Below are 26921 nucleotides of genomic sequence, written 5' to 3'. Positions count from 1 at the left end.
ATCTCTAAAGACAAAACAAAAATATAAGGTGCCCAGAAGCCAAATGATTAAGGAGTGGGTAGGTTTTGGGGGCCAATGGACTTAGTGCCCACATGCTTCACTTTCCACCTGTGTAAATGCCTGGGGACTTGCACCACCTAAGCCTCAGCTGCTTTCACCATAAAGATGAAACAATAACACAGGATTGCTATGAGTATACTGCATGTGAACGTTTCAGGCGTGGAGTAACTTTCACTAAACTTTAATCTCCCTTCACTTCCCACCTGATGTAACAGGCCTCACAAGCCCCAAAGAACCCAACCACAAGACAAAGAGGACAAAGAAAATTCAGGAGCTCCTAGTTCCCCTTCCCCCAAGCCTGGGAGGCTGTTCCTCCCTGAACCCTTCCCGAGCAGGCATGGATCCCAACAGTAGGGGAGCAAAAAGTAACGCTAATTGCTTCTAGTCCTGGCTGAGATTAAGTACTTCAGTTTATCCATCCTTCCACCCTCCACCCTCCACCCTCAAAAGCGTCACTAAAAGGCCTAGAGAAGTGCCCACTGAGCGAGGATCTCAGGGTGCCCTTTCCCAGTTGTGCTAAGTCCTCTCCCTCTTACCTCAATACCCTGGGGCTTCTCCATGAGACCTAACTCAATTCCTCCCTCTTACTGTATCTTTTACTGACTGTTGGGTTGTTGTCAATGGTCTGCTTGGTCTTGGTTCATTACTTCGAAGACTTGGCAGATTAAAGACACCATTCTGGGGGCCACAACTATCAGAAAAAAGCAGCTGCTGCTAGGACCATCTAGGTCACTTATTTAGATACTCATGATAAGGGCCTGCTCTCTAATGAGACCAACTAGAATCAAGCTGCTGATCAAATCTGCACTGCCCAGGTTGCCACCAATGATGTCTAGATCTAATATTGTTCTGGACATGGCAACATATCCACCATCACAAAATAGGCACAAAGTAAAGGAACCTATGTTTCTGATGCAGACGTCTGCCACTGAATGCCAAGCTTGTGACACCTGCTACAAGTTTGTCTCACAGTGAAGGAGCCACATCACACAGGGCATTGTCTCTGATTGTTTCTTGCAGACTGACTATACTGGACCTTTGACCCCCCTTCTCAGGGCTATCAATGGTGCTTCACCATTTTTTTTTTTCTTTCTCTCCTCTAAGTATGCACAACTTCACCATTGTTAACACTTCTTCAGATTACACTGCTGCTTTTCTGGTCTGATCCACTGCTTCTGGCCACACCACTGTGGCCCCTGAAACTAACCTATGTCATACGTTCAGCCTTCTGGATCATCTGCAGTCTGATAATGGTGCACCATTTATCACAAAAGCTACTCTGTAACTGGCTAACAGTCAAGGTACTGATGGACCTTTCATGCTTTCTACCACTCAGAGACACTGATATTGTAGAGCACTGCAATGGCCTTCTCAAACACTGACCCAAAAACATTTCTGACTCTAGTACCCTTGCATCTTCCTTGTTCAAAAATATGAGTAAAGTAGTTTGGTTATTGAATTTATCTGTCCCCAGAAAGGGATCATCTCTTCTTGGCTACTTCCTGGGTATAAGGACAAAAGACGTGGGAAGTTATTTAAATATAACTGGACAATTTAGGATTCTGTTCTGAACATTCCTGAACACTATCCTTCTTTTCCCCAACAGCAACCCTGGGACAACCCGGATGGTACTTTTTCCAGGTGATAGACTCATCAAAAATGGGCTCAGGAGATTCAAATTTCATTCTAGTTCAGCCATCTGGATTCTCTGGATGGGCTGACATCATCTTATATCATAAGAATATTGACCACTTGGCTGAATATACTACTTGCCAAGTATACTTATGATGGCTCAAGAGAGCCAAAGCAGGAGACATAATGGGTCTCTAAGTTTATAAAAATGTCCTTGTCCCTTCTCTTACCCGATCATTTCAGATAACAGGTCTGGGTAAGAGGGGATGACTAGAAAAGAGGTGAAGGAGGAAAAACAACCCTAGCACCTGGGAAGGGAACATCTTAGGCACCAGGAGATATGGGGCAGGGAGGGACATTAATAATCCATCTTCCACACCTGCATTTTAGGAAGCTGAGGCAGGAGGATCACTTGAGACCAGAAGTGTGAGACCAGCATAGTTGAGACTCTGTCTCTACAAAAATAAAAAATTATCTGGGCATGGTGGTATGCACCCATAGTCCCAGTTACTCAGGAGGCTGGGACAGGAGATTGCTTGAGCCCAGGAGTTTCAGGTTGTAGTGAGCTACAATGACACCACTCTATTCTAGACTGGGCAATAGAGCAAGACCCTATTTAAAAAAAAGAAACCTGTCTTCAGAACTACTCCTAGAGCCTTCGTAATGGAGGAAAATGCAGCTTTCCTCAATTACTTTAAGTATCTTTATACTGACTGCTGTGTCTGACACTCCCGGCCAGATTGTTCTATTTTATCACCACTTCTCTTAACTTTACCAAGATGTCTTTGGAAAACACCTGGTGATGGCCAAGCTCCTGCATGTCCCAGGCAAAACACCACATGTTTGCCTCAATACCATCCTTATAGCTGAGATCAGTCCATGAGATGGAAAACTGCCACTCAGTTGGCATTCAGGTTCTTGTGATAAGTACTATATAGATAGACTCAACTGACTGCCCTCAAACAGTCCCTTCAGAAACCAGAACTAGACTCAATCATTTCAACTGAACTGGGAAAGGCAGAGACCACATTGCAGGCAATGTCAACCTGTGCCCCTGGAGTGATATATAGGTCCCACTTTGGGGGCACAAACAATCGTAAACAATACTTTCTTTGCAGGACTCCTATGTGCCCCTGGAACTGTATTTCTTGTATGGAATCCAGGTACTAATTTCCTTGCCTCCCCAAAATATGATGACCCACACCTCAGAGGCAGTGATAAAGAGACCATCAAGTATTTAAGGAAGACCAAGTAGCCCTCAGATGTGATAAGTAGGACAGACTCAACTGACTGCCTTTAGAGAAGATCATTGACTGTGATCTCTCTAAAATAAGGCTACTCTTGGTTAGAAACTCTTAAGGGAAGCTTCCTGGAGGAGTAACTCACTTATGCATACCCTGTGGGCAGCTTTCCCTAACAGAAGCTACTCATCCAATTAAAAAATGGTACAAAATTTATGCCTGACTTAAGTGGATGTGATCAATTACACCACTTGGGCTCTAGGAGGTATTCATGTCTTCCTCAAATCACTGGCCAGGTTTATTATGGATGATAGACTTGCCCTAGACTTCCTCCCTGTGGGCCAGTGCAGAGTTTGTGCAATTGCTAAAACATTTTACTATAATTAGATGAATGCCTAGGGCTAAGTGGAAAAGTCAATACAAAAACTAAAGGAGAAAGCTACTGTTTTTCTAGGGATTTGTTCAATTGTTTGAGTGTAGGATGAACGTTGGCAGGGTAGGTCATGATTAAGGGCAGTACTTCAGGGTGGCCACATCGTGTTGCTTTAAGTTCTGTTGATAATAGCCTTAAATAAATCCAGTACGAGAAAAATTGAGTGGATTAGGTTCCGGCCCTACTGGTGAGATTAATCAGAGTGGCCAATGAAATAGAGTACTACTTACAGGAAAATTCACCAGAATCCATGATAATACAGAAACAAGGATATTGTTGGGAGACAACTCTCCATGGATCCTACATGCTTGTGCATTGACATCTTTTTATTTTGGACCATCTTTTCAAGGTTGTTTGTATAGCAAAGAGTTTTGGAAGATAGAGCCTGTCTTCTTCCAGAGTGGAGGGTAGGTATATTTATCAACCAAAGTATAAAAAAGATAATGTCTCCTCTAGGGACATCTCATTATAAAGAGCTGCACATTTGCCTGCAGGTCATTACAAAAGATTTATGTTTCCTCAAGCTTAGGGTTCCTCAACAGTGATGCAAACCACTATGAGCACGGCACACACCTAGGCCACTGTGTCACCCCTGTGGGACTTGGGGGAGGGTTGGAAGGCAGAGAAAACTGATAGAAATACGGTATTATCATGCTGCTTCCTATGCCATAAGTAATCAAGTCCTTTCTCTGACTTTTAAGTCTCATCTCTTCTGCCAGCATACATGAATCTGGCTAACTTATTAGCTTGCAAACAGGATAAAAATCTCAGATCCCTCACAGTTCTTAACAATAAACCCATTTAAAAAATGGATAAAATATCTGAATAGACACCTTGCCAAAGAACATAAATGAATGGCTAAAAAAAAAAAAAAAAGACTAAATGCTCAACACCATCAGTCAATAAGGAAATGCAAATTAAAAACCATTATATACCCACTAACATGGCTAAAATGAAAAATGGCATAACCACTTTGAAAAAAGTGTAGCAATTTCTTAAAGTATTAAACATATATCTGCCATAAAAGCCAGCTATTTCATTCCTAGGTATTTACTGAGAGAAATGAAGGCATTATGTCCACAAACTTATACACAAATGTTTGTAATCACTTAATTTGTAATATGCAAAACCTGGAAACAACCTATGTGTCCATCAACAAGTGAATAAACAAACTGTGACATATACATATGATGGAATATTACTCAGGAATAAAAAGGAATTAACTATTAATACATACTATATATGAATTTCAAAATAATTATGGTAAAACAAATTAGATAAGTATATGTCATATAATTAAATATATGTTGTACGTAAAATTCTAGAATATGCAAAGTAATCTACAGTGACAGCAGATCATGTAGGGATGAAGACAGAGAGGGAGAGAGAAATGAATTACAAAATGGCATTAAGAAACTTTGGAGGGTGATAACTGTGTTCATTATCTTGATCATGATAACAGCTTCACAGGTCTGTATATGTATGTTAAAATTCAAACTGTATACTTTAAATATGTGCAGCTTTTTATACATCAATTATACCTTACTAAAACTTTAAAAATATTAAAACTATAATGACATACCATTGTACACCCATTGGAATGCCTAAAGCAGGAGGTTAGCAAACTCTGGCCTAAGGGTGGCTTGTTTTATGTAACCAAAGTTTTACTAACCCTTTGCACTCGCTTGCTTTTTTCTCATTATCCACTCCATATTATCCACGCTCGACATCCGAGTGTAAAGGGTTAAAACATAGCCATTCCCATTCATTTACACTGTCTATGGCTGCCTTCATGGTACAACAGCAGAACTGGGTAACTGCAACAGACACTATATGGCATACGAATCTAAAAGATTTACTATGTCCCTTTAAGAAAATGTTTGTCAGCTCCTGATCTAAAGTTAAAAAAAAAAACCTTGACAATACCAAGTGTTGACAAGGATATGACAACTAGAACTCTCCTATTTTGCTGGTAGGAATGTAAATGGCAAAACCACTTTTTAAAAAACTGCCTAATTGGCTGGGCATGATGGCTCACACCTGTAATCCTGGCACTCTGGGATGCCAAGGCAGGAGGATAGCTTGAGGTCAGGAGTTCAAGACCAGCCTGAGGAAGAGTGAGACACCGTCTCTATTTAAATGTAAAAAGCACGCCTCAAATCATGGTTTGGATGTGGCAAGGTCATAACACATAACCAAAATGTTTGTACCCCTATATTTTCCTGAAATGGAATATATATATATATAGCACAAAGCAAAATAATAATAGTAATAATATAAAAGTCTACCTAACTGTTTTCCAAAGTTAAATGTATAGCCACTATATAACTCAGCTCTATCCTACTTCTATATGTTTACTAAGAGAAATATAAAAGCATATGTCCACTCAAAGACTTGTAAACAGGAGTATTACTGTTATAGTCAAAATCGGAAAAACAACCCAAATGTCTATCAGACAGAGAAATTAATCAATTGTGGCATACCCATACTATGGTATACTACTCAGCAATGAAAAGGAACAAAATAACACCTACAACTACAAGGATGAATCTCTAAAACACAATGCTAAATGAAAAAAATCAAACATGAAAGGCTACACACTGTAGAAGTCCATTTATATGACATTATAAAGAAGGTAAAACTATAGTGATAATCAGATCAGTGGTTGCCTAGGGCTGGGGATCAGAATCAACTGCAAAGAGTCATGAGAAAACCATCTAAGGTGATGAAAATGGTCCTATATCTTGATTGTGGGGGTGGTTACACCATTGTATACAATTATCAAAACCCAAACTCTACATTTAAAATGGGTGAATAGGCCGGGCGCAGTGGCTCACGCCTGTAATCCTAGCACTTTGGGAGGCCGAGGCGGGCGGATTGCTCAAGGTCAGGAGTTCGAAACCAGCCTGAGCGAGACCCCGTCTCTACCAAAAATAGAAAGATATTAATTGACCAACTAAAAAAAATAAATAAATAAAATAAAAAATAAAAATATATATACAAAAAATTGGCCGGGCATGGTGGCACATGCCTGTAGTCCCAGCTACTATCCCTGTAGAAGGTCAGACATTGTATTATAAACAGCCAATATGCAGTACTGTTGTCTTCCTGTTTTTAAAGGAACTCTTCAGGGCATATTCAACATGCTACTGTATTCATACTGAAAAGCCATGATGGTTGTAACTGCTGTAGGGATCTCAGTCTTATAATAAACCCTTTAAAAGGTTCTAGATAGGCCTAGGAAAACAACTGTCATCACTTGCTCTTACTTTCATCTACATATAGGTGTGAACTCAAATGTCTCCCACATCCGACCTAGTATTTCAGTATTCTGTTACCAAGAACTTTCTCCATAGTGACATACCATTCACTACCAAGAGCAGCAAAGGAGCCACAAAGAACATTTTTTCAGAAGCTTCTCTTCTAAGATATAACCACAAATCTGATATTGGCCCATCCATATATATATTCTCCTAGTCTTTTTGAAAAGAGATGGCCTAGACCGGGCACGGTGGCTCACGCCTGTAATCCTAGCACTCTGGGAGGCTGAGGCAGGTGGATCCTTTGAGCTCAGGAGTTCGAAACCAACCTGAGCAAGAGCAAGACCTCGTCTCTACTTTAAATAGAAAGAAATTAATTGGCCAACTAATATACATAGAAAAAATTAGCTGGGCATGGTGGTGCATGCCTATAGTCCCAGCTACTCGGGAGGCTGAGGCAGGAGGATTGCTTGAGCCCAGGAGTTTGAGGTTGCTGTGAGCTAGGCTGATGTCACTGCACTCACTCCAGCCTGGGCAAAGTGAGACTCGGTCTCAAAAAAAAAAAAAAAAAAAAAAAAAAAAGAGATGGCCTAATCACATATATCCTCAGCACACACCTCTGTGTTGCTATCCATGTGCAGGTCTCTTTGCAAGAAAGTACTTATCTGGTTTTGACTGGCATCCACCTATCCATTCACAAATGCTTCCTAAATATCTGCTATATGCCAGGTGCTAAGCAAAAACATATACATACCATCCTCTTTTCAGAAAAGTTTAATCTTAAACTGTCATCAAACTAACGGTATTTATGCACTATTACAGTTCAATTATTTCTTATTCAATAGCTCACATTCAGAGTACTATGTGCCAGACACCACGCTAAACACCTAACATGAATTATTTAACCCTCACAAATAGTCTATTTACAAAGTACCATGGTTACCCCCATCTTACAGATAAGGACACTGAGCTGAGAGTAGGGTTAACTTCATTAAGGCTACACAGTCACAGAGACAGGATACTAACCCAGAGAGGCTGGACTCTAAAGCTCTCATTCTTAGTCACTATATTACACTGCCATTATTCATTAAAGTAACGATGTTGAGGTCTTTGTTCATTATATACCTTTAATGTTTTCTTATTACATCCTAGGAGAAATTTTGTGTTTTCATGCCAGGAATGGCTCTTTGGCAATTGATTTGTTCTCATCTTTTAACAATGAATAATGTAACTGAATACTTTTTTCCCTTTGTACTAGGTGCTTCAAAACCAGGGCTAGAATTAGCCCATCTAGCAAGTATATAGACATAAATGGCATGCATTTTGGCTATCATATTTCTAACTTGACTGATTATCTCCTTATCCCCACTTGGCCTATTTATTTTATCTTCCCAATTTCCTTACTTATTTTTAAACAGTACAATGTTAATCTTTGTAAGCCAAACCCTTTGAAGAATAAGACTCAGTACAAATCATTAACAACTTGAATCCGACAAAATAGTTTACAGGGATCCAAAACAACTCCTTAAACAGCTGCCTAGACTTCCTTATTTTATCAGATACTGAAGATGCTAATTTAATCTTAGCAGTTTTTACACAAAAAATCAAATGCAAATGAAAGAAAAATTAGTATCCAGAAGAATTTTTCTAGATCTTTAAATATTAATTCCAAAATGGCAGTTCTATGTGACACATACTATAAATTCTAGGCCAGGCGAGGTGGCTCAGGCCTGTAATCTTAGCATTCTGGGAGGCCGAGGCGGGCAGATTGCTTGAGGTCAGGAGTTCGAAACCAACTGAGCAAGAGCAAGACCCCGTCTCTACTATAAATAGAAATTAATTGGCCAACTAATATATAGAGAAAAAATTAGCCGGGCATGGTGGCGCATGCCTGTAGTCCCAGCTACTCGGGAGGCTGAAGCAGTAGGATTGCTTGAGCCCAGGAGTCTGAGGTTGCTGTGAGCTAGGTTGACACCACGGCGCTCACTCTAGCCTGGGCAACAAAGTGAGACTGTCTCAAAAATAAATAGGCTGGGCGTGGTGGCTCATGCCTGCAATCCTAGTACTCTGGGAGGCCGAGGCGGGTGGATTGCTCAAGGTCCCGAGTTCAAAACCAGCCAGAGCGAGAACCCATCTCTACTAAATATAGAAAGAAATTAATTGACCAACTAAAAATATATATACAAAAAATTAGCCGGGCACGGTGGCGCATGCCTGTAGTGTCAGCTACTCAGGAGGCTGAGGCAGTAGGATTGTATGAGCCCAGAAGATTGAGGTTGCTATGAGCCAGGCTGATGCCACGGCACTCACTCTAGCCTGGGCAACAAAGTGAGACTCTGTCTCAAAACAAAACAAAAAATAATAAATAAATAAATAAATAAATAAATTCTTGACTAACATAGTGAACATGACTGAATATGACTAATTGCACCTCATGAAAAAAAATAATTACCGGACTTCAAGGGCTTTGATAGCTTCTAGCATTTGTAGGAACTCTGCTGCTTTCCATACATCATTGGCTTCTTCTTCTCCTTGTATCATTAATTTTGCTGTATATGTGAACTCAATTAAATGACGAAAGGCCATTTTACTAACACCTGCAAAGAAGACACACATTAGCATAATTCACATTGATTTAAATCTTATTAACATTTAGTAAAGAAAGAAAAGCCCAGTGCTTTGAACTTGATTAATATTTGCCATTTTTAAAAAATTATTTCCTGGAAGAATTCTCACTAACAGCCTAATACTGAAGCCAAATCCAACACTACCTAGCAAACTAAGATTTTTCCCACAGATTTCCAGAGGCTCTTACAGAAAAATAAGATAAGTCACTCAAATATGTGAATTGATTACTACATGTCAGACATCCTACATTTCTGGCAAAGGAGATTACAGCTGTCCCAACTCAGCTCCAAAATCTTCAATGGCTTTCCACAGCTTAGCAAATAAAACTCTGTACCCCTTTGATTTCAAAGTCCTTCACATTATTTTTCTATTTACCTTTCCAAATTTTAAGCCACATCTCACACACACACTATATTTCTTTTATAAAACTTTAAAAAATTTTAATTTGGCATGTGAGTTGTTATATTCCTTAGCAGATTTTAACTTTCATGGCCACTATCCTGCTTATATGCTATTTCTCAAACCCTCTTTTTTGAATACATTATCATTTTATCTCTTGCTATACAAATCCTGCCATCCTTAAAGTTCCTACTCTAATACCATGTCTTTAATGAAACTTTTTATTGTAGTTTAAGAATAATTAACGACAGCTACCCTCTTAAATTTTTAAGTGGACGTTATTATGGACTATAGGTACAATGCTGTATAGCAGACCTCTAGAGTTTATTCATCTTGCTTGACTGAAACTCTATACCCGTTGATTAGTAACTTCCCATTTCTCCCTACCCAGCCCCTGAAACCTTAGCCCACTGTTTCCATGAATTTGACTATTTTAAATAGCTCATATAAGTGGAAGTGACTATTTTAGATTCCTCAGATAAGTGGAAATATGAAGTATTTGTCTGTGACCAGCTCATTTCAATTAGCATAATATCCTCAAAGTTCATCCATGTTGCCACACATATTTGGCAGAAATTCTACTTTTTAAAGGCTGAACAGTATTCCACTGTATACCATATTTACTTTATTCATCTGTCAGTGGGCATTTAGGTTGTTCCCAGATCTTGGCTACTATGAATAGTGCTGCAATGAACACTGGAGTGCTAAATCTTTGAGCTCCTGATTTCAGTTCTTTTGAATACATGCCCAGAAGTGAGATTGCTGAATCATATGGGACCTTCTTTTAATTTTTTTGAGGAACCTCCATACTGTTTTCCATAATGGCTGTGCCCATTCCTGCAAACAGTGTACAAGGATTCCAATTTCTCTACATCCTCACCAACACTTGCCTTTTTTTTTATAATGCCCATCCTGACAGGTGTGAGGTGATACCTTACTGTGGTTTTGATCTGCATTTCCCTGATGACTAGTGACGTTGAACATCTTTTTAAATTAACTTGTTGGCCATTTGTATTTCTTCTTTGGAGAAATGTCTATTCAAGTTCTTAGCACATTTAATTCAGTAGTTTTGTGCTTTTTATTATGAGTTGTGGGAGTTTCCAATTTTTTTGGGGGGGGAACTAACCCTTTATTAGATATTTGGTTTGCAAATATTTTCTCCCATAGTTGCATTTTCACTCTTCTTTTGTTGGCTATGAAGCAGCTTTTCTGTTTGACATAATCCCCCTTGTCCGCTGTTTTGTTGCCTGTGCTTTTGATGTCGTATCTATGAAATCACCACCAAGAACAATGTCACAAAGCGTTCCATCACTCTGAATGCATTTTTACAGGAGATATAGAGATTTGGGTCTTATATTTAAGTCTCTAACTCATTTTGAGTTGATTTTTGTGAATGGTGTAAGAGTCCAATTTTATTCTTTCACATGTGAATATCTAGTTCTCCCAGCATTATTTGTTACATAGGCTACCCTTTCCCTATTATGTATTCTTGGCACTCTTCAATATCAGTTGATCATATTATACATGGATTTGTATCTGGGCCATCAATTCTGCTCTCATTGGTTTTACATGTCTTTATGGCAATCTCTTACTGTTTGGATTACTGTGGCTCTGCAATATATTTTGAAATCAGGAAGTGTGATGCCTCCAGCTTTGTTCTTTCACCAGATTGATTTGGCTATTTACACTCTCTTGTGGTTCCATATAATTTTAGAATTGCTTGTTCTATTTTTGTAAAAAATGTCATTGTGATTTTATCAGGGATTGTACTTAAACTATAGATTGCTTTGAATAATACAGGTTGGGAACCCCTTATCCAAAATGCTTGGGACTAGAGAATTTTGGATTTCAGAATATTTGCATTATAATTACTGGGTAAGCATCCCAAATCTGAAAACCTGAAATCCAAAATGCTCCCTCCAATAATCATTTCCTTCAGTCACACTAGTGCTCAAATAGTTTCAAATTTTAGAGCATTTCGGGTTTTCAAATTTGGGATGCTCAATCTGTAGTAATCCTGCTGCCTCAGCCTCCCGAGTAGCTGGGACTACAGGCATGCGCCACCATGCCCAGCTAATTTTTTCTATATATATATATATTAGTTGGCCAATTAATTTCTTTCTATTTATAGTAGAGACGGGGTCTTGCTCTTGCTCAGGTTGGTTTCAAACTCCTGACCTTGAGCAATCCACCCGCCTCGACCTCCCAGAGTGCTAGGATTACAGGCGTGAGCCACTGCGCCCAGCCTTTATGGACATTTTAACAATATTAAGTCTTCCGATCCATGAACATGAGATGTCTTTCCACTTGTTTATGTTTTCTTTCTTTTATTAATGCTTCATAGTTTTCAGTATGCAAGTCTTTCACCTCCTTAGTTAAGTTTATTTCTAGGTAGTATTTTATTCTTTTTGGTGCTAACATAAATGAGATTGTTTTCCCAATCTTTTAGATAGTTCACTGTAAGTGTACAGAAAAAGAAATATGTCTGATTTTTGTTTAATATTGCATCCTACAACTTACTTTAATAGTTTTTTATGGAGTCTTTAGAATTTTCTACACATAAAATCATGTCATCTGCAATGAGACTTCTTCCTTTCTGATTTGGATGCCTTTTAATTCTTTTTCTTGCCTAATTGCTCTGGCAAGAACTTCTAGTACTATAATGAATATAAGTGGTGATAGGGAGCATTCTTGTCTTGTTCCTAATCTTAGAGGAAAAAGTTTCAGCTTTTTATTGTTGAGTATGATGTGGGCTTTTAGCAGATGGCCTTATGTTGAGATAATTTCCTTCTATTCCTAGTTTGTTCAGATTTCTTATTATGAAAAGGTGAATTTTGCCCAAGGCTTTTTCTTCTTCAACTGAGATGATTATGTGAATTTTATCCTTTACTTTGTTAATGTGGTGTATCATATTAATTGGTCTTTGTATGTTGAACTATCCTTGCCTCTCAGGGATAAATCTCACTTGGTCATGGCATATGATCCTTTTTTTTGAGGATTTTTGTATCTACATTCACCAGGGATACTGACCTAGAGTTTTCCCTTTTTTTGGTTGTGTCTTTGGCTTGCTTTGGTATCAGAGTAATGCTGGCCTCATAAAATGAGTATGGAAGTATTCCTTCCCCTTCAGTTTTTTGCAAGAGTTTGAAAAGGACTGGTATTAATTCTTCTTTAAATGTATGGCTGGATTAATCAGTGAAACTATCTAGTCCCCTAGGCTTTTCTTTGTTGCAATGTTTTTGAAAACTCATTCAATCTCCATGATAGTTATAGTTCTGGTTAGACTTTCTATTCCTTCATGTTTAATAGTAAGACATTCTTTAATACTTCCCCCAGGCTCAACTCTACCTGTTCTAATAACTGCAATTCAGTGACATCTCTTGACTGTAAGCTACTTGAGGGAAACCATCTTTGATCTGTACACTCATTTCACAGTACCTAACAGGGCTTCCTAAAATGTAGGCACACATAACAGGAATGAATATTAAAGTCACTTTCAAAATTAAGCTTTTATGATTCTAACTTTTCTTTACAAGTTTTATGTTTAAAATTTAGTTACAAAGTGATACTCTATTTCTTTGTACCCCTCAATGCTATGTATTATTGTTTCAATCTGCTAATGTAAGGTTATGAGGTATTAACAGAAACAAAGAGAAAACTGTTTAACATAGATTGTTAGACTAAGAAATACCCAAGTCCAAACTGCACACAATATGTACAACTATAAATCACAAAAATATTTATATATTCTTCCCTCGTACTTTATTATTTTATTTTATCTGAGAGAGTCTCACTCTGCTGCCTGGGCTAGAGTGCCGTGGCATCAGCCTAGCTCACAGCAACCTCAATTTCCTGGGCTCAAGCAATCCTTCTGCCTCAGCCTCCTGGGTAGCTGGGACTACAGGCATGCGCCGCCATGCTCAGCTAATTTTATATATATATATTTTTTGTTGTTGTTGGCCAATTAATATCCTTCTATTTTTAGTAGAGACAAGATCTCACTCTTGCTCAGGCTGGTTTCGAACTCCTGACCTTGAGCAATCCGTCTGCCTCCACCTCCCACAGTGCTAGGATTACAGGCGTGAGCCACAGCGCCCGGCCCCACCTACTTAATCTGAATGTGACCTTTAGGACAACAGTAAGCACAGTGGTAGAAAATTCACTTATGTGTTCAAAGTAGCATCCTCTATTTGTATAAAGAAAGGATACTATTAGGGAGCCAGAACTTTCAAATTTCAGTCACAGTTTTTCCATGAACTATGTGATTTTGGGCAAGACAGACACTCTGAGCCTCAGTAGATTCATTTTCAAAATGTCTGATAATAATCTGAATATTGAGAAACATCATAAAATATGACTGATTTACATGCTACCAAATAAACTAAAAATAACAGGATTCTCTGAAGACACACTTTATTTGGTTCTCTAAACATTTTTCTTCTTTTTGCTGTCTTTTGACCATGTTATTATTCTTTAACACATAAAAGTGGCCTGAGGGAAAGACAATTAGATCTTGTTATCTTTTAGGAGTTTTGACCAAAAGTTTAAAAGCACACAAAAGTCCTTGTTCTTTTTTTTTTTGAGACAGAGTCTCACTCTTTGCGCAGGGTAGAGTGCCATGGCATCAGCCTAGCTCACAGCAACCTCAAACTCCTGGGCTCAAGCAATCCTACTGCCTCATCCTCCTGAGTGGCTGGGACTACAGGCATGCGCCACCATGCTCAGCTCATTTTTTCTATATATATTTTTAGTTGGTCAGTTAATTTCTTTCTACTTACAGTAGAGACAGGGTCTCGCTCTTGCTCAGGCTAGTTATGAACTCCTGATCTTGAGCGATCCTTCCGCCTCAGCCTCCCAGAGTGCTAGAATTACAGGTGTGAGCCACCATACCCGGCCAACAAAAGTCTTTTTTAAAAACAATGAGTAAATGTTTCCCAAAGTGGAATGAGATTTTGATTTTCAATCAAACGTACATATTACTTTACACAAGGCACTCTCTAAATACAAGTATCAACTCACTTAATCTCCATAGCAACTCTATGAAGTATAGTTATCAAATGATAAAACTAGGATCAAATCCAGATGGTCTGACTCCTAAGTCTATTAATAAAGATTTTAAATAGGATGCTGACTGGATAAAGATTTGAAATTTTTCCTTCCTGCTTAGAAGTGTTTGAATTTCACTTATAGGTTCATAATCTCTTATTTGTAATTATAAAGTCTTCCAAATCTTTTTCCTACATTCATCTATCCACCCCTCCAGGTATTCTCTGGCGGTAGGATGGGTGAATTACTGTTTACTGCTTATTCTCCCAATTTACATCTTGATTTTTATTAATATTTTTATCAGAAAGGCTTTTCTGAACCCTTGGGGGAACTCATACATTAGAGATTTATACTGTTTTAGCTACAGAAGTTTAATACCACTAAAAATCTCAACTATATTAGGATTGCATTATCCTTCCTCTGTTTTCCTGGACAGGCCCGAATGCCTGTTGACAATCTTTGAAGAGATCTTCTATTTGGAGAAAACTCCATATGCTATATATTGTTAGCATAGAGCATGTTAAATGTGACACATAACTTGGAGAATCAGAAGATCAGCCCCTTTAAAAATGGCTTGCAGACATTTTTCTCATTTAATAATCAGCACTATTAACACTTAGGAAAACAAAATTTGGTTGAAGTTAGAAGTTATCAAAGATACAGAAATTTCTTTTAAGGAGCGTGGAATAAATATTTACTGTTTCTAGTGGTTCATCTGTATTTTTGTCAGTTATCACTAATGCTTTCTAATCTATTTATCTGGACAACACTTAGTGAAAGACATTACTTGAGATTTAACAACAAATTTCATACAGCCTCAATACATTTTATACCTAAAGAGCTATTTGCTCAGTATTTCACAGAAAGGAGGAGAATAGATCCATATGCTTATGCCTGTCTAAGCAATATCTCAGATCTTATCTCCTGGAGCTCCAGAGCCTTGCTGATCATTTCAGCTTAGCCATTACACAAAGACCTAAAACTCAGTAAATCAATAATAGTGCTAATCATCTTCAATCTGTTCTTACTCTTATATTCTCCATCTCACAAAATGTATAAATTTCTTCCTCTCCATCATCACCATACTAAATGACAAATCTTTTTTGATTTTGCCTCTTTATTATCTCTCAGATAGTATCCATATTGCCTATTTCCCCAAATCTCTTAAAGCCGTAAGTTTTTCCGTAAATTTGACAGCAAAATTTGATCTGAACTGATATGAGGCCATGTACAGTCTTTATCCAACTTAGAATATTAACATGCTATAACTTAGAATGAATGTTAACATGCTATGCTGCTGAAATATTAATATTTAGTTACAGGATGTTACCCTAGACCCCATTGGGAATATTATGTAACATACAGTACTGCATTACCTTTAGAGAAATACATCCAGCCTTCAAGGATTTAAATTAAGAATTGTGGACTGGCTGGGCGTGGTGGCTCTCGCCTATAATCCTAGCACTCACGGAGGCTGAGGCGGGAGGATCACTCAAGGTCAGGAGTTCTAGACCAACCTGAGCAAGATCCCACCTCTACTAAAAATAGAAATTATCTGGACAAAAATATATATATATATCTATATATAAAAAAATTAGCCAGGCATCGAGGCACATGCCTGTAGTCCCAGCTACTGGGGAGGCTGAGACAGGATTGCTTGAGCCTAGGACTTTGAGCTAGGCTGATGCCACAGCTCAGCACTCTAGCCCAGGCAACAGAGCCAGACTCTGTCTCAAAAAAAAAAAAAAAAAGAATCGTGGACTTAGTTCCTAGTCTTGATCAATCGATCACCTGTAGACTTAACAAATCTATTAGTCCCTGATCTTTGAAATCAAAACTGGAAAGATCTATTTTTTATGAGCAGCCCAACACTGTCCTAAGAACAACGCACTGACCTAATTGGCTAATATGAACCAAACTGGTAACACCTGCCCAGATAAGTGAAGTGGTGGCAACTGTATAGTTATGAAAATATTTTATTCTCTATCGCTGTTGTCCTCAACCCCTGGGTTGTGGCCCCAGTACCAGTCTGGGCCTGTTAGGAAACAGGCCACGTATCACCTCCTGAGCTCCGCACCACCTCCTCCAACCCATGACACCCTACCCCACATCCTCGTTCTGTGGAAAAATTGTCTTTCATGAAACCAGTCCCTGGTGCCAAAAAGGTTGGCTATCACTGCTCTATCAGGATTAGCTTGGCAATTTACAAATCTCAGAAGTAAGGATTTTCTCATCAATCCCTTACACCTTTCATATTGTTAGAAATGTGCAGGAGAATATAATTTCTCTAAGAGTATCTAAGGAAAATGTTAAAATGAACACAACCTGAGTGTTCTGACAGGAATGCTTATAGAGAAAGCAAAAAGGTGCAGCATTCTGGACTTTCTCTAGTGTTAGAGATTTCCTCTAACTGGTGGAAAACTACTCAAAAACATGCATGTATTAACTCTATACAGTAAGCCTAAAAAAAAAAAAAAGAAAGAAAGAAAAAACATGCATGTACAAGGATGTTCTGTCCTGGACAGAGTGGCTAAAATTTCTGGACATGATGGCAGAGTTTATGTTATAGAGAAACAAGGTGCTAACAGATCTGTGGTTTCAAAGGCAGGAGAAAAACAATGAATTAAGGAAACTGGAGGCTCAGGTTAGAAGGCTGTTATGTTCTGAAAACGGAAATGAATGTTTGAAGATTTTATGTGGTGTGACTCCAAGTCACAAAGCTGAGCTGGGATGCAACTGGCTTCCAGAGCAACAATTCTGATTTGAAGCCAAAGGTTAAACTGTGGTTCTAATCAAAGGTAATTTACTTCACCAGGGACCCAGAAATAGGGAGAGCTAGCTCAGCTTGCATCTAATGAGTTTATACTCACAGAGCACATTACGATCTAAGTTTGTTTAGTTGGTTTTACATACACAGCATCTGCTTTTACACAATCCTATAAGGCAGTGATCTCAACACTGCATATTGTAATCATCCCAGGGCAGTGCTGCTCAAACCTTACTGTACATAGGAATCACTCAGGAATCTTGTTCTGAATCAGTAGGTCTGGAGTAGATCCTGAGTCTACATTTCTAATAAACTTCCAGGTGATACCTATGCATTACTGGTCCTCAGACCACACCTGGAATAAGAAGAACCTAGAGAAATACAGATGCCTGATCCCACACCTAAAATATTAATCATCTGGACATACAGCCTGGGCACTTTTAAAAGCTCCCCTGGTGTTTCTAATGTGCAGCATTATAAGTCATTATTCATGTTTTACAGATGGGGTTCTGGTTCTAGCTAAGATGGAAAAAAAACTTTACCCTGTCTTGTCCATTGATTACAACTAAAAATCCTGAAAGAATACATAAAGCAATATACAAGGACTCTGAAAAGTAAATAAAAGCAAGCAGATTGGGATGAGAAATTGAGACTTGAACAGCAGTAAACTTCCTAGTTTTTATTTTTCCTCCTATATATTCTGGCTTAGGCCAGGTGCTGTGGCTCACACCTGTAATCCTAGCACTCTGGGAGGCCAAAGCGGGTGGATTGTTTGAGCTTAGGAGTTCGAGACCAGCCTGAGCAAGAGTGAGACCCCCGTCTCTAATTAAAAAAAATAATAATAAAATAAAAAACTATATATTCTGGCTTAGACTTGAGGATAGCTCAAATCCCATTAACTAAGCAGTGGGTGGAGACAGAAAAAAGTTCCAAGAGAAACACTTTCTGGCTAGAGAACCAGGAAGAGGGAATGAAGGGGTGGAAGGGCATACCTGGTAATTTTTCTTCTCTCAGCTCTGCCTCAAGGCAAGCCCCGGTTCTGAAGCTGCACACTGGGGCTGGTGGCCATCACCTACACTCCCTAGAGAAAGTTCTTCTGACAAAAGAACTGGTAAAGAGACAATGATCTGAATATGGTGAGAATTCACGTTTGTTTTCTCTAGCTTTTCTCTCACCACTTTGTCCAGAAAATGGATCTCTCTGCAGAAGTGTACAAAAGTACAGAGAAGCTAAAAGTCTCTAGCCAGAAAACCACCAAAAAGGAGCTCCTGGGAGCTTGAGTACAAAGGAAATCATGGGGAGGAGGAAGCTGGAGAAAGGTCCTCTAAATCTGTGTATGTGATCTAGAGTACACCACTGAGCTGTACATGTCTTGAACTGACCCAAGGCAGCATAGCAAAGGCTTGCAAACTGCTTGATGGCATGGACTACCATGCAGATCCCAAGGCGGTACACCCAGGACCTGGATAGCGCTACAAAGGTTTTAAAAACTAAATTTGAATTGGATCCACAGCTTACAGAGGGCAGTATGAACCTGAGTTGACTGCCTGCTGAAACAAAATCAAAACAAAGGCAGTCTCCAGAGGATTTTAATAGCACCCAGACTCATAACATTCAAAATGCCCAAAACATCATAAAAATTATTTGATATATTTTACAGATGAAAAATATGGAAGCCAAGATGTCTAAGGTCACACAACTTACAAAGAGTAAAGCCAAGACTAAAACTCAGGTTTTCTAATTACATGCCCAGGGCTTTTTCTACAGCCAAGTGACCTTGCTAGATTACAGTAATCCCCAAAATTAAGGGCTTAAGAGGACACTGAGCCAAACGGATTCTTTTAAACCGTAATCTGACCAAATAACAAAAACAAAAAGTGTGATTTTCCATAGTACTTTCTTATCTGGCTGTTGCTAAAATACTGAAGACTTGTGTGTGCTATAATACTACAGGACATAGCAACTCAAAGGTACTGAGAGGTAAAAGACAATCTCAAGGTGATTAGTCTTCAAAAGTACTGCCCACTCCACTAGCAACAAATATTCCAGCTTGCACTGATTTTTTAAGATTCTGTCAGAAGTAAACTCCTCTTTGAAATCTTTAATAAACTGCTCATTCTCCATTCTTAGCAATACCATTCCACAGTAATAGTCTGTAACACTTTTTGCACTCCTTACCTATTGCTCACCCACTGTTAACACCTTATTCACCAATTCTTCATCTCCTGGGTCTAGCACAGTATACAACATAAAATAGGCATTCAATATGATAAATAACTCCTATTTATTAAGCTTTGCCAATACACCAAACACTATGTCTGTATTCTGCATGTTATTTCAATTAACCATTATACACCTATTAACCCACTTTTCAGATGAGACAAGTATGTAATTGAGGTAAAGTAACCTGACTAGTGTTACACACTTAGTAAGTCTCAGGTGAGTTCATTGATGGAGCCTGGCCTTGTCATAGAAACCAATACCATCTGTACTCTGTCTATCATAGATAATCAAAGATAGGCTAGCTGCACCTACATCAGTTGAAATGCTAAAGTAGAATGTACCAAAATTATGTTTTCTTTACTCCCCTAGGCATCAAAGGGAAAACCAGTGTTTCTAGGCAACCCATTCATGACAAAAAAAGATGTACACAGTGAAAGAAATATAAAACCAAAACTCAAGAACCTGAAAGAAGCTAAAATTTTGTTTATATGTAAGCAAATGGATTTTTTTCCCAGTGTTTTGGATTTTGATGATGGTGGTGGTAGAGTACTGTAGTAAGAGATAAAAGCATGATAATTAATAGCACAAACTGAATCCCTTGCTAGCTGGGCAACCCCCTGGCAAGTAACCTTTTGGAACCTCTTCTCCCATATGTAAATCAGAAATAACATCACTTACTTTTCTTTACTTTTTAAAAACTGGAGTTTCATTAAATTTCCCAGGCTGGCTTTGAACTCGTGGGCTCAAACAATTCTCCTGCCTCAGCCTCCTGAGTAGCTAGGACTACAGACACATGCCACTGTGCCCATCATCAAAGAATTGCCGTGAGCCTCAAATAATGTATGTAAACTACACAGCACAATGTCTGGCACTTGCTGGGGTATTACTAGAAAAAAGTCAAGTAAATACAAAAACTACTTCTTGTTTCACGGTAATACCTAGTGAAAGTTCTTTCCATCCCAGACATTTTATAGCCACTAGAATCTCCTCTGAATTCTACTTTAGTTCATCTTTCCTAGCCTTTTCCCTATTATGGCAGTCCACTTTACATTGTGCATGTAATCTGTACCTGTGCTAGTATATCACTCCTGCTAGTATAAAGGTCTCTACTAGGACCTGCAGCACCCCCACCAGTCTGAAATAAGCCCACTGAACAAAGACGGTAATTCAATTTTAATACATGTTTTTAAAAAAACAGGGACCACTGGTTTCATTAATGGAAGACTCCTTTAGAGACCAACATCTACCATCTAAGAGTTTTTCCTGGCAGATCATTCTAACAAGCACTTTACTGCAAGTAAGAATTCTCAGGTGTCAAAGAAATAATTTATCTAGTTACCTAATAGAAACTGTCTTGATAAATTAACTAAAACTTCACCAATTACCTTTGTTAAGTATTGTATTTCAAAACAATATTTACCTTCTATCTCCACCAAAGGTTCCTGAGTAAACTCCTGAAAGAATTTGTAGAAGAACTTACTGCAAGCAGCCAAAACAGCCTTGTGGGCCTTAAAATGGTGTCCTAGGTTAAAAAAAAAAAGAAAAGAAAGAAATCATACATACACAGTAAAAGCAAATGTAAGACTATCAAATAAATTTAAAAATTATATAAAGTAAAACAGATCTTTCTTCATAATATAATTATATAGCTATAAATTACTGAACTAAAGTCTTGGCAGCTATGTTGGCAAATTTTAATCTCAATTAGACATGACGCCAAATCTTTACTTAAAACACCTTAAGTCGGTTTTATAAAAGCCAGGTTACAATAGGTAAAAGGAGCCTCTTTCACCACTTTCCGTTACCTTCAATTAAGGAGAGGCATATTCTACTCAGTTGAAACTGCTAACTAAATAAAGACAATCTAAAAGGTTACATATTATTTGTAAAGAGAAGAAAAAGCTACAGAATAAAAACAAAGCTGGATGTGTCTGCTATGGAAAACATTTTAATATGCCTAAGATTTGGAAGCTCAATCTATGGTAAGCCTATAATTAAAAAAAAGCTTGCCCTGAGAAGCCTATTTTCACTAATTAGAAAACATACCCAGGATGGGTTTGCTTCCATTATAATGGCATCTGGTAAGACAAGTAAATTCCCCATTTTATTTTGGGGATTCTCAAAGGGGTTATATGAGTGCTGCAAAGGAATCTCTCACATTTTCTCTCCTAAACCATTTGGGTACTAGCAAGGAATCAACACTTCCCAAATGACTCCTGTGAGGGACTCCTCAAAGCAGCTTACCAACAGAAGGCTATTAACCAAACATTTTGAAACATCCTCCCTACCCCAGCACCATTATGTTGCACTCAAGTGTGCAATGAGAAAACTTTAACAGGCTGCAAGAAGTTAAAATGCGATGAGCACCAGACTACGTTGAAAGCGTGACTGGCCAACCAGCCTTTTGCAGCGTGGTCTCTGTGAGCAGACACTGACAAGTGCCCTCCGGTCCCAGTGCAAACGCTCTGCAGACTTTTGGTAGGGAGACCCCTACCAAAGGGGGGGAAAAACCCAAAAAGGCGGGTGGCAGAAGGGGAGAAAACTGAAGCCACAAATTCGCTCCTCTGTCCACTGCCTACCCACCGTCGACAATCAGGGTGATGTCAGTAAACCGGTCCTGCTCTCGCTGCTCATTCAATCGGTCTAGGATCATTTTATGATGTTCAGGGAACTCCTGAAGGCATTCCATCGTCTCTTCGGCCTCCATGGCCGTCGGGTTGCTCTACAAAAGAGGAGCATGATAATGTACACCCATGAGCTCGGGCTGAGGAACAAAACCTCTAAAGCACAAAACAACAAAAAACCAAAACCCCAGCAACGTGAAAAGAAGGGGGGAGGGTGAGGCAAGAGGAGAGGAAGGCGAGGGAAGAAAGAAAGGCGAGCCGTGTGGCCGCCGCGCGTTGGGGGCCGGAGCCGCGGCCGCGGGACTCCGAGCCTGACCTAATTGGAGTCGGGAGACGCGAGCTGGAGCGGGGTGGGCACAGCGCCGGAGGCTCCGGGCGCCGGGGCGCGCGAGTCCGGCAAGGGAGGGGACCCAATAGCCGCGGCGGCTCTCTAACGGCCCGCCAAGCCCTTCCGCCCGGCCCGGGCTCCCGCAGCCCCCGGACCCGGTCCGGCCCGCGGCCCACAACGACTCCCGGATCGCCTCTCCCTCCCCAGCCCTCCCTCTTCTCCCCCTCCCCGACAAGGCCGGCACTCACTCTGGGAAGGAGGAGCAGCCCGGGCCTGCGCGTCACTTACGTCGACGTGCTGCGTCACCACGTCGGGCTCTGACTGACGCGAACGCCTTCCGAGAGCCGACCAGGAGAAGACGGCCCACGCCCCCACCAGCCAAACTCAGTGGATGGGCGGAGCCAACCAAGGGGATTTGGCGTTCGTTGATCGCAAGGCCGCGCGCTCTGAGGGAAAATCAGGATGCGGTGGGGTTGGGGCTCTACAGAGCCGGGCTTTGCCAGGAACTGGGAACCTAAATCGCGGCCTTTCCACCACCCACCCTCCTGCGTTGGACTTCAGGTGCGCGCGCTTCCGACTCCGAGCTCAGAATAAACTCGCCCACCTTCCCGGTGCTCTGCGGCTCCTCCTGCCACGCCCCACCCCGCCCACTTTGCTTCCTTGACCTGGGTCAGCCCTCTTTCCTCTTCGTCCCACCAGTCCTCTCCTTCCCTGGGCACAATTCGCCCCACGCCTTAGCCGCGGCTCGCCCTCCATTTTCCCCGCGAGAGCAGGGCGCTCCCTCCGCTCGGGTCCAGCTGGCACACGAGCGCTGGCTCGGACACCCTTGCGGCCGCCGCGGGCGCGAGCACGTTCGGGCCGCCTGGGAGCTTCCTCCCCAAAGCCCGCCTTCACCGCAGCCGGCCCGCAGCACGTGTTTGCTGTGCTCGGAACCTGCGTCTGCTCGGAATTATTTACACAGGATGTCCTTACTACTGCCCCCCCTTTCTTTAAAGAGGCCAGTGACCCATACTCAGCTGCACGTGACTGGTTCGTTCCTTCATTCATCCAGAGAAAGGCTTTTTGAGGATAATTCAGTAGTCAAGATTTACTTTTTTCTCTCAAAGAGCTTGAGAGTGGGAATTTAGAAAAGCTATATGCAAGGGTGAATGCAGTCATTTCAACAGACCTATATTGAGAGTCAACGCTGTGCTAGGCACATTGTTTAGGGGTCTGGGGAATCTATAGGTGAACAAGGTACTTATGGTTTCTGCCTTCCAAATCTTAGCTTGGTAGAATAGATAGATATTTTGAACAGTAATTGCCTAGATGCTGACTGCTGAATGTTATGACATGTGAAGAACAAAGTAATCTGGGGGTGAAGGAAAGCCAGTGACCTATAAGAAGGGGTATGAAGTCAAAGTGTTCTTAACTAAGGGACGGCACATGCAGAGGTGTCAAGGTTATAGCATTCCAGGAACTGAAAGAATGTTGCTGGGATAGACCCACAGAGCTTGTAAACAATGTTAAAGATGTTAAATTTTTCTGGCCAGGCTTGGTGGCTCACGCCTGTAATCCTAGCACTCTGGGAAGCCGAGGCGGGGCAGGTGGTTTGAGCTCAGGAGTCAAGGCCAGCCTGAGCAAGACCAAGACCCCGTCTCTACCACAAATAGAAAAAAATTAGCCAGGCATGGTGGCGAATGCCTGTAGTCCCAGCTACTAGGCAGGCTGAGGCAGAAGGATTGCTTGAGCCCAGGAGTTTGAGATTGCTGTGAGCTAGGCTGATGCCATGGCACTCTAGCCCCAGCAACAGAGTGAGACTCTGTCTCAGAAAAAAAGTTAGATTTTTTTTTTTTTTAATAATTGCAAGGGGAAGAAGCCTTGAAGGTCTAGCAAGGTGGTGATATGGTAAGGCAGTGACACCAGGGACCAGTTTCATGGAAGACAATTTTTCCAGCGGGGAGAGGGATGGTTTTGGGATGATTCAAGCACATTGTTATTACATTTGCAGCTGCTCCCCAGCACTAGCAACGGCACCTCAGTTCCACCTCAGGTCATCAGGTGTTAAATTATTATAAGGAGCAAGTAGCCTAGATCCCTGGCATGTTTGCAGTAGGGTTCGGGCTCCTGTGAGAATCTAACCCTGTCGCGAAGCTCAGGCAGTGATGCCAGAGATGGGGAGCAGTTGTAAATACACATGAAGCTTTACTTGCTCACCTCATGCTGTGCAGCCTGGTACTGGTTCACAGACTGGGGATTGGGGACTGCAGTGGTAATAATTTACTTTTTTTTTTTTTGAGACAGAGTCTCACTCTGTTGCCCTGGCTATAGTGCCATGGTGTCAGCCTAGCTCACAGCAACTTCAAACTCCTGGGCTCAAGTGATCCTTCTGACTCAGCCTCCCCAGTAACTGGGACTACAGACATGCACCACCATGCCCTGCTAATTTTTTCTGTTTTTGGTAGAGACGGGATCTCGCTCTTTCTCAGGCTGGTCTTGAAATCCTGAGCTCAAATGATCCACCCCACTTGGCCTCCCAGAGTGCCAGGATTACAGGGTGTGAGCCACCACGCCAGGCCAATATTTAATCTTTAAAGAGATAAGATTGTCCAAGGCCTCAAATTATATCTAATACATCTTCCAATCTCAAACTTCTCCATTCCCAACACATACAAACCCTTCCGCTCCTAATCTTGATTTTTAATTCATGACCTAGCCACCTATTTCATGGAGAAAACAGAGGTCTTCAGTTTGATAGGAATATCCCGAGTTTTTGAAAGCAAAATTACATTCCTAAGAACAACTGATCCATTAATCCCTCTATTGTACAATTAGCCCCCTTTCCTTGCATTCTTATCATCTCTGTGGGATCCTTCACTATCAGCATTTCAATTGCCTAATTCTCTCCCATCCAAAAAACAAAAACAAAAACAAAACAAAACATACACGCACACACTTAAAATGGACTCAACTCATCACTTCTACAGGTTCTCCTTTCTCTTCTCCCTTATTTTATTTTATTTTATTTTATTTTATTTTATTTTATTTTATTTTATTAACTCCCCACCTCCTCCCTTATTTTTAATGAGTTCTACAATTGCCATTTCAATTTCTTTTCCTAACTATTCCTCAACCTACTTGTATATAGACTTCTCACTTCCCCTCTCTACTTATGAGAACTCCACTAAATCTAAGTACCAATATCCTACTTCTGAGCAGAAGTACAGAGGTTTTAAAGATTCTGATTAATCCCATAGTCCCATCTTTGTCTAAAATAATCTCATGACCTCCACCAGAGCAATTCCCCTGAGCTATCTCCTGTGGCACAAAAACACTGTTCTGTCCCTCCCGACCACTGGCCTGAGAATGGAGTTTTTAATTCCCAAAAGGAGTAGAGGAGGTTTTAGGGAGACAGAAAACATTTTTACCCTTTTTCAGGCCATTCTCTCTGTTATAAATTCTTAATTTGGCTGCTATGTATTTCGGTTACTTTTTCTTCTTTATTATCATTTCTAATTCTCTGCTGAGTTTCTTAATCTTGTCTTTCATTTTTTTTCTACATATTGAGTGGTTATTTTACAGTCTAGGTCTCACTAGCTAGAGACTTTGTTTCTTTGTTGCTTCTCTTGGTTTTTCTTCATGTTTTATTTTCTTGTTTGCTTAATATTTTTTTATTGAGTACCGGATATGACGTGTGAAAAAATTTTAGATATAATTTGAGGCCTTGGACAATCTTATCTTTCTCCATAGGGGATTTATTTTTGCTTTTGGCTGGCAGCCAGGAGCATTGGCAATTGAGATAACTTTAATCCAATTTCAGAAATAGAGATGATTCGGAGATTAAAATTCCTTTTGAGCATTATTCTACTTCTAATTCTCTTTTATTCCTAGGGTGTAGCACCTTTGGATCTTAACTAATATCCAAGGCCTCTTCTTTATTTTTTTTTTTTTTTTTTATTTTTTTTTTTTTTGAGACAGAGTCTCGCTTTGTTGCCCAGGCTAGAGTGAGTGCCGTGGCGTCAGCCTAGCTCACAGCAACCTCAAACTCCTGGGCTCGAGTGATCCTTCTGCCTCAGCCTCCCGGGTAGCTGGGACTACAGGCATGCACCACCATGCCCGGCTAATTTTTTATATATATATCAGTTGGCCAATTAATTTCTTTCTATTTATAGTAGAGACGGGGTCTCGCTCTTGCTCAGGCTGGTTTTGAACTCCTGACCTTGAGCAATCCGCCCGCCTCGGCCTCCCAAGAGCTAGGATTACAGGCGTGAGCCACAGCGCCCGGCCAAGGCCTCTTCTTT

General features: G+C 40.4%; 1 protein-coding gene across 9 annotated transcripts in view; it reads right to left on the bottom strand.

Annotated features, from left to right (window-relative positions):
* The window catches only part of ZNF131 (zinc finger protein 131), a 45163-nt gene extending 21700 nt beyond the window's left edge, over window positions 1-23463 (bottom strand). For 3 of the 9 annotated variants that reach the window (XM_076007998.1, XM_020290204.2, XM_012758216.3), the window contains exons 1-3: window positions 22273-22623; window positions 21110-21211; window positions 9079-9223 (exon numbers count right to left, since the gene is read on the bottom strand). In XM_076007998.1, coding sequence (XP_075864113.1) covers window positions 9079-9223; window positions 21110-21211; window positions 22273-22396 — 371 coding nt within the window. In that variant the 5' untranslated portion in view covers window positions 22397-22623. The other 6 variants (XM_012758213.3, XM_076007999.1, XM_012758212.2 and 3 more) reach the window with 4 other exon arrangements.
* Between the last annotated feature and the right edge of the window lie 3458 nt (window positions 23464-26921).

The sequence above is a fragment of the Microcebus murinus genome, chromosome 11, assembly GCF_040939455.1.
Source record: "Microcebus murinus isolate Inina chromosome 11, M.murinus_Inina_mat1.0, whole genome shotgun sequence".
Classification (NCBI taxonomy): domain Eukaryota; kingdom Metazoa; phylum Chordata; class Mammalia; order Primates; family Cheirogaleidae; genus Microcebus; species Microcebus murinus.
The sequence above is the reverse complement of the archived record's forward strand: the minus strand, read 5'-3'. Positions and strand labels throughout refer to the sequence as shown.